The sequence below is a fragment of the Monodon monoceros genome, unplaced genomic scaffold, assembly GCF_005190385.1.
Source record: "Monodon monoceros isolate NGI ecotype Baffin Bay Population unplaced genomic scaffold, NGI_Narwhal_1 Super_Scaffold_2, whole genome shotgun sequence".
Classification (NCBI taxonomy): domain Eukaryota; kingdom Metazoa; phylum Chordata; class Mammalia; order Artiodactyla; family Monodontidae; genus Monodon; species Monodon monoceros.
This window is the reverse complement of record NW_021703776.1, coordinates 29,116,025-29,124,867: the sequence shown is the minus strand read 5'-3', so window position 1 is coordinate 29,124,867 and position 8,843 is coordinate 29,116,025. Positions and strand designations below refer to the sequence as shown.

General features: G+C 47.5%; 1 protein-coding gene across 1 annotated transcript in view; it reads left to right on the top strand.

The window, feature by feature from the left end:
- Window positions 1-1,652: 1,652 nt before the first annotated feature.
- The window catches only part of KIAA1324L (KIAA1324 like), a 183,710-nt gene continuing 176,519 nt past the window's right edge, over window positions 1,653-8,843 (top strand). Inside the window, exon 1 of the mRNA XM_029233932.1 lies at window positions 1,653-1,937. Within this exon, the coding sequence (XP_029089765.1) occupies window positions 1,749-1,937 (189 nt within the window). The 5' untranslated portion in view covers window positions 1,653-1,748. The remainder of the gene's footprint in view (window positions 1,938-8,843) is intronic.

The window sequence follows — 8,843 nt, the reverse complement described above, 5'->3', positions numbered from 1 at the left end:
AATTCTCGTTTTGCAGTACACACACAAACACCAGGAAGGAAATTCCTCAACATGCTAATACCGCTAATAGTGTCATATTTGGGTGGTGGGATCCCAAGTGATTTTTATATTCTTCCCGATAGTCTTCAATATTTTCCAAAATGTTTACAGTAAACATGCATTATTGTTATAATCAGAACACACAAGACAGGGGAGAGAGATTGAGAGAGAGGGAGAGAGAGAAAAGAACTTTCACATTTCACGTGTAAATGTTTATTAAAAGGACATTAGAGAGACTTCCCTGGTGTTGCAGTGGTTAAGAATCCGCCTGCCAATGCAGGGGACACAGGTTCGAGCCTTGGTCCGGGAAGATCCCACTTGGCGCGGAGCAACTAAGTCTGTGCGCCACAACTACTGAAGCCTGCGCGCCTAGAGCTCGCGCTCTGCAACAAAGAGAAGCCACGGCAGTGAGAAGTCCCCGCACTGCAAGGAAGAGTAGCCCCTGCTCGCCGCAACTAGAGAAAGCCTGCTCACAGCAACGAAGACCCAATGCAGCCAAAGATAAATAAATAAATTAATTAAAAGAAATAAAAGGACGTTAGAGACCGTGCCACGGACAAATTCAAGTCAACTGACACTGGATCTGCTAGGTCAATTTCTCCAGGTGCATAATTATCAGAAATTCGGGTGCTCCTTTTGAACAACAGGATAACTCACCCATTCACAGAACTTTAGACGAAGGGACCCTTGAGATCCCTGACAGTAACGAAGGCTTAATGTTCATCTTGCTTACCACTTGGTGCCTACCACCCGGATCAGTATATTTTTGAATGAAAGAAAAAATGAAGACCACCCCCAGTCATTGTACAAATAGAGAACCTGCTTCCTGCAGAAATAAAAGGACTTAACTTGCCCAAGTTTACATGTTATCCCCATGAAGTAACACCAACAGTAGCAATAATTACAGTTACTACTACTTTCAATAAGCACCACATCTACTGCTTGACAGGCATTCTTCAAGGGCTTTACGTACATCAACTTATTTAATCCTCATAATAACCTAATGGGTTAGGTATTGTAATTATTTTCATAAAATAGGTGAGAAAACGGAGTCACAAACTGCATCTAAATTTCATTCCCCCTTTCTTCCCCGCCATTTCATGCAAATCCTAATCACCCCAAAATTCGGCCTGACGTCAGCTAGCTTGGATCCTTACGAAGGGATGCTCCTGGGGCACATCCGTGTGTGTTTGTGTGTGACGCGGGAAGTAGGAAGATTTTAAACACCCGCCGCCGGAAAACAATGTCCTGATGTCCTGGATTTTACTCTGGCTTCCCCCGCTCCCCCGGAGAGCCCCTCCTGGTGGGCCAAGGGGACTGGGGACGGGAGACACCACAAGGGCACCCCGGCCTCTCTCGCGTCATGAGGCTCCCCCCCACCTCCCCCGGGGGCCGCTCAGCCCCGCAGGAGCCGCCGGGCAGGGCCGCAGCCCCGCCCGCGCCACCTGCTCCAGGGCTCCCGCATCCCCGCCCCGCGTCCCGCCCCCGCGCCGCGCCCGCGCCCAGCGGTCCCTCCCTCCGGCGTGACGGGAGCACGGGCGCCGGCCGCCCGGGCCGCGAGCGCAGCAGAGCTGACAGCGGGCAGCCGGGCAGAGGGCGAGCGAGTGGCGAGCCGAGCGCGCAGCACTCGCGGTCCGGGAGCCGGAGCGCGCCCCACTCGGGGAGGCTGCCTTCTTGCCGGCCGGCGGGCCGACCACAGCGGGACGGAGATGCTGCTCCTCCGCCCAGGGCCGACGCGGGGGAGGGGCCGGGGGCGGCCGGCCGGGGCTCTCCGCTGCGGACTCTCGCCTCCCTGGAGCCCCGCCTGGATCTGCTGTTGGGCGCTCGCCGGCTGTCAAGCGGCCTGGGCTGGGGACCTGCCCTCCTCCTCCGGCCGCCCGCTTCCTCCTTGCCTGGAGGTGAGCCGCACCTGGTCTTTTACCTGGAGTTTGAGGGGGAGGGGCGAGGAGGGCGCGGGAGATGTGGGGTGAGGGTCGTGCCCGTTTACTGCTCTCTGCCTCTTTCCTTCCTTGGAGGACCGTGCTTTTCGTTTGTTTCCAGGGATGAAGTTACCCGCCCCGGGAAGCTGGCCGAGAGAGGGTGTGTGGCTTTGCTGGCTTTTGGGGGGTGCGTTTCGCGCTCCTGGTGTTTTGAGGGCTCTGAAGGACTTTGCGGCGCCGTCTTGGAGTACCAGGCTTGAGGACCTGGGGCCGAGGGAGAGCTTTCAGCAAGGGCAGGGGACTGGGGAAGCTTCGCCAGTGGGATTTGGAGACCCCTCACTTCACAGCTTTTCCAGAGAGCCAGATACGTCCGCCGAGGGCGTCCCGCTCCCCTCCCCCTCCCTCCACTCCCCAGTGTGTACAAACCCCTTCCTCCTCTTCCCCTGCTCTCAGCTTCCAGATAAGGCCCTGGGGACTTGCTAAGCCAGTGTGTGGTGTCACTTGGCATCCTTCTGGCAAAACGTGGATGTGAATTAGGAAGAAAAAAGTGTATTTAGGGAGGAGGTGGGTTGGTGATCTAGGAAATTAGAAAAGACAGTGAATATGCTCCTTTTGGGAGATGTTCATCACCTGGGATGAAGCATTGCTACTGTGTATTTTAAAGTTTGAGATTATTGTTGATATATAGCCAAGAAAGGTAAATTATAGGTGATGTGATTTTTTCCCCCTGCTTTTAGGGGAACTGGACTTAATGCCAAAAATTTACAAGGGCTGTCATTGGTACTTGTATTGGGTGTTTATCTTTCCCTTTAGTGTTCCAGAAGGTGCATCCTCTTAATGAAAATCAATGAGGGGAAGGAAGCAACATTTCTGACCTACTTTGAGTGATTATGTTGGGGAGGATATGAGGAGTGGTTACGGTTTTTAGGGAGATTGCTAAGAATCAGGGTGATGGGTCATTTTAATTTAACATAGCAAAAATGGGTTAGCTAATAGCCCCTCTGGGAAACAAGACCAGACCTTGTTCCTTTGTGTCACTTTTGAATTTTACCCAGGCTTGAATTATAGAGTATCCACGTTCTAGGCATCGTCCATCATCCATGGATTTCACCTTCCTCTCCCATGGTCTCAGTCCCAGGACAGACTGAAATGAAAGAGAATCAGATCAAAGGCATGTGTGCGAGCACACAATAGTGTTATAATTGGGGAAATCAGGGCAAGCACTCAGTGAACAGCTGTGTTTAATTTCAGAGTTTATTAGTATAATTAGTTGTTTAATCCGTATTCTCCTATCACCTGGGAATAGTCCATTCTTCCACAGAATGCTGCTTCTTGGGCATCTTCAGACTGAATAGTAACAGGACAAACTTAAAACCTTGCCTCCAGCCCCCAGTCCCAATATGCAAAACCTATTTTTTTTTTTCCTGAAGTGAAAAGTCTTAAGATTCTTGTAAAATTAATTCTTAGTATTGGAGACTCTACTTGAAACAGGTGAAAGTCAGGGCCAGTGGGGGTGATGCTTGGCCACTATAGCTAGACTGATCCTTTAGGTGAGCACATGTTCTACCCCTGTATACCCAGGCAGAATGGAGTAAGAGTCTGCCAACCTGAGACAAATCTGGAAACCAGAGGCAGGGAGATGGCGGAAGGTTCGGGAAGGCTGTGTTCAATTAATTGTACTGACTTTAGAAATTGCATGCGACTCAGTTCCTTGAGGTTTCAATTTTGAATTTATGGAAATAAATGAAATATATGGGAGGATGCTCTGGAGCCTGCGTGTGGCTAGTTGTGTTTTTAGAAAGGTGATGCGCAGATCCATTTATATTCTTCCTTATGACTGACAAACAGTTGGAAGATGATGGAGAGTTAGAGGTTCCTTTGGACATAGGAGGGGCCAAGGGGCTGAATCTGCTTCTGGGCGTCCGGTCTAACCCACTGAGCTAATTAACAGAGTTGATCATTGTTCCTCTCTGTTTTTAAGAGGAATGTGAGAAGGGCAGGTGTTTTTCAGGTGTTGAGGGTAAGGGTCTGCTTCTGCTTACCGGTAGGGAGGGTCCTTCCTCTGAGATACAGCTATGGAAATGTGGGCCAAACTCCTGTGAGCTAAGACATAGTTAAAATAACTCTCTGGTGCCCACTCCTGCCGGTGTATCCCTTCCCCCTCTTTAGTAACAGAAAAGGACATGAATGCCCTTACAATGCCCCACGTAAGGGACAGCACCACGTGGAGGGGAGGACAGCGAAAGCTGTGAAAGTGAGGGTTCTGAGGCTGGAAACTAAAGCCAACTCTTTTTTTTTTTCCCGGTATGTGGGCCTCTCACTGTTGTGGCCTCTCCCGTTGCGGAGCACAGGCTCCGGACGCGCAGACTCAACGGCCATGGCTCACGGGCCGAGCCGGTCTGCGGCATGTGGGATCTTCCCGGACCGGGGCGCGAACCTGTGTCCCCTGCATCGGCAGGCGAACTCTCAACCACTGCGCCACCAGGGAAGCCCAAAGCCAACCCTTAATAACAGGAGAGGATGTTGAAGGGAAAATCCGCAGGTAATTCTAAGCCTCATTGCTGCCAGTAGTTTTAGTCTCGTCCTCATTTATCAGTATTTTTATTAAAGTAATCACGTTTAACTAAGTTACAGGGACTGTCATTTTGCTTGCCTGGTTTTGGCGGGAAGCAGCAAAAGGGGAAGGACCAGAAGCAGAGAAAATTGGCCTGGGAGGAATCTAGTTATGATTGCCGGAGTTCAGAAAAGAGGCCCTTCCAAAAGACAGCTGGGATGTGGGTAAAGTTTCCCTTAGATTCCTTGCAGAGGATTGGACTCTGGGGTGAAACTCAAATATAATACAGCTTCCTTTGTCAAAGTCATTGGATTATGGAGCTGAAAAGGGGAGAAAATTGATTACTTTGGAAGGCTCAGCTGGGGATACAGTCAGCAGGGTGGACATACAAGCACAAACAGGAAGGGGAGACGGCAATAAAAGTACAGTCAATGTGCCAGCTGTTGAAGGACAACAATAGGATGTGACTTTGATAAATGGTGTTTAAGCAAAAAAAAAAAAAAAAAAAATGAGGACTGGATATCAGAAAGTACAGAATTAATTTTCTTCAAACTGTTTATGGGGGAACTTATGAAGGATAAATATCCTCTGGGTATCTACTTTTCACTTGTAAAATGGTGGTAATAAAAAGGGACCTGCCTGTCTCTATTGTGAGGATAAGATGGATGAAGATAAGTTAAAGGAAAATAAATTACACACACACACACACACACACACACATACATACATACATACATACATACACACACACACATACACATATGAGATTTGATGATTGCTAGATTAGCAGACCTAGATCCTGATGTTTCAGGAAGGGTCTACAATGAGACTTCAGAGGTTCAGAGGATAGGCTTATCCAAGAGTTGAATGCAATGGAATTTTTGACTCATTGAAGAAGAGGACTTAATGGGGCTGCCAGAGGAAAAGAAAGATAAAAGCCAACAGATGAATCAGAGTTGGAGTAAGGTATTAGAAGATAGACTGCGTGAGAGAGAAGTGCATGAAAAGAACAGAACTAAGCGGATTATGTATGCATTATTTAAATTTGGAAAATTAAATCACAAACTAGCTTGATTCTTAGTGCACTTCTCTACAGTCCTGCGTAATGTGATTCTATTGGTCTCTCTGAATCTTGATTCAGTGATGACTTGCTTTGCCAACAGTTTTCATTCCACAGTTACTGAGCTTAAACTATGTGCCAGGTGAAATGTCAGCTGATGAGAAATTACAGATTAAAAAAATAAAATTTAATTGGCTAAGGATGAGCCAGATATGTAAACTAACATTTGCAGTGAAGTGATTTGGTGCTATGAGAGAAAAAGGGGGCCATAAGTCTAGTGGGGAGGATGAGAAACGGCCCTGTAGAGGAGGTGAGTGAGCCTGGAAAGACGGGTAGGAATTTGCCAAGCGAACAAGGGTCAGATGTGAGGTTGCGCTGGTTTGGGGGAAAGATATTTCTGACGTGGAGCAGAGGTTGAAAATGGCAGAAGCACAGAACAATTATGCTGTAACTAGTCATAACTGGAGTGCTGCGTGCTACGAGGAGCTTAATGAGATATGAGGCCGAGAGGCAGGCGGAAGCCTGATCGTAGGGGACCTTCTGTCATGATAAGAAGCTGGTCTTCATTTGGTAGGTGATAGGTAGCAATAGAAGGATTTAAGAATCAGGAGTGGGCTTCCGTGGTGGCGCAGTGGTTGAGAGTCCACCTGCCGATGCAGGGGACACGGGTTTGTGCCCCGGTCCGGGAAGATCCCACGTGCCGTGGAGCGGCTGGGCCCGTGAGCCATGGCCGCTGAGCCTGCGTGTCCGGAGCCTGTGCTCCGCAACGGGAGAGGCCACAACAGTGAGAGGCCCGCGTACCGCAAAAAAAAAAAAAAAAAAAAAAAAAGAATCAGGAGTAATGCAATATACTTTAGTTCAGCAACAGTATGGAGGTCACATGAGAGGGGTGGGAAATAGAAAGAGGTGAGACCTGCCGGGAGCAATTGTAAGAGTGCAGGTAAAGGATGACAGAACCTCAGTTGATGAGCAGCAGTGAAAATGGGAAAGAGGGATGATGTTAGAAGATAGAATTGACAGTGGGTGGATGTGGAGGGTGAGGGAATGGAAGGTTCTGCCTTGTCTAGAGGATGGTACCTGCACCCTTTGTGAGGAAGATGAGATAAGGAGCTTGGTTCCGGAGAGCTGACCTCTAGAGAGTTCAGTAGGCAGTTAGGTAGCAGGTCCAGTTGGCTCAGGGCCACGGTCTGGGCCAGTGTGGAGATACAGGAATCACTTGAATGAAAGGCAAGGTTGACACTGCTGGATTGGATGGGATCATCCAGGGAGTGAGGACAAAGGATGAAAGATAGAACTTGGGTTTTTACCAACATTAAATGGGGCAGGAACCAAGCAGCCCACAGAGGTGACATGTAAGCAATGGCAAGTTTCAGGGAAATGCAACAGTGTAGTTATGGGGAAAGGGAGAAACGCCTTTGATGAAGAAAGGGGTTGGTTGTGTTGTCAGTGGTCAAGAAATTCGAATGAGATGAGACCTGAAAAGACAAGATTGAGTTTGACAGTTAGCTCCCTGATGCTTAACGCCCCAGTAGTTCCTGTGGAGGTATTAACTGGGGGGTGAGGCAGTAGTGATAGAGTAGATTTTATTATTATAGCCTTCCGAGATTTGGTAAGAATTTGGGTCTTCCGTGTCCACCTAAGTCAGTAGACTTGTAAATGGTCATATCTTCTGTTTTAGACTTTGATGGGCATAGCTGAGAAGTAACCTTTGGCCTTTTTGCAGGAGGTCTCTGAAGGTCATGGGCTGTGGGTTAAGAGTTTAGAGATTCTAAAGCCACACTGTTGCTGCAGAAGTTAGGACTTGGCCTCTGTTTTCAAGCCGTTAACATAATTAATCTTGCCTGTTATGCTTGTGAAGGTGAATTTTCCATTTCAAGTTCTTATGCTCAGAACCATTTCTCATGTTTTAGGCAAATGTGAGCAAGTATTCACACCATCAATATTTACAATGTAAAACCAAGAGTTGACAGATCTGTGAAGTGTCATATTTTAGCGCAAGGGATGGAAATAGCAGAGCATAGTATAGAGTGGCACATATTCCTATTAGAGTGTATCCCTCGGCAGCGCCTTGAATCTTAGAGTAATTCTTGCTTGTCAGAAAACACCAGTTAAATTTTGGTGGCCTTTTCCTTCCCCAGGAAGAAACCGTGGCTAATTCTTGTCCCTTTTTGCCTTTCTTAATTGAAGTTATATGTAATATTTCAACATTAAACACATATTTATTATGTACTCATGTACCAGGTGCTAGCACTAAAATGTTGAATAAAATGTATGGTCCTTCCTCATACTGAGCTGTATAATCTCATGTGGGCAGACTCAAAACAACACCACCTATCAGGTAATTCCATCTGTCATAAGCTCTGTGATGGGAACTGTGTGCAGTCAGTGTGTATAGCCTTTTTGGTCTGGTTGGGGTGGGAGGGGTTCCCAAGGAAAAGATGTTTAAACTATGACCCAAAGCATGAGTAGGAGGTTGTGTGTGGTGGTTTTAGAACGCCTCACCTGGAGGAAGCCTTTTGGCCTAGGTCAGTTCCTCTAACTTCCTCTAACCTTTCCTGGAATACTACAGACAGATGTTCTCTTCTCTTCCCTGGTTCCCAGTCCCAGCCCATTGTTTGCTCTTGGGCAGCCATACACTGTCCTACAAAGGCTTTTGCACATGCAGGCCCGCCCTGTATAGCTGGGTGAGTGGTACCCACCTGTGGGGTCACGTAAGAGCTGGAATCCAGCCAGCGCTCAGGGTGCCCAGCCAGCTGTCTTGGCACAGGTCTGCATCCATCCAGAGGAAGGAGGACCTTTTTCGGAGTCATATGCCCAGAGGGGGTGCCATTTTCTAAGTCACTCAGAGGTGCCATATGCCTTACCAGAGGCTCTGAACACCTGCCCCTCACCCCACCCAACACATAATAGACTCATTAGGGTAGGAATTTCATCCTATTCAGCAAGCAGTGATTAACTGTCTTTTTGTTTAAGGCATTTTGGGGGTTTTAAAAATGAGTAAGGTGAAGGTCCTCTTCTCTGGGAGCACGAATCACTGCCTTGAAAATATCATAGAGTGAGTGGCTTCCACTTTTTTCAGCTGTAGAAAGGAATTGATCTTTATAATGCATTTAATCCTAATTGACAACTTCTCTTTTTTTTTAAACATCTTTATTGGAGTATAATTGCTTTACAATGGTGTGTTAGTTTCTGCTTTATAACAAAGTGAATCATCTATACATATACATATATCCCCATACCTGACACCTTCTCTTAATTGTACCATATTTAA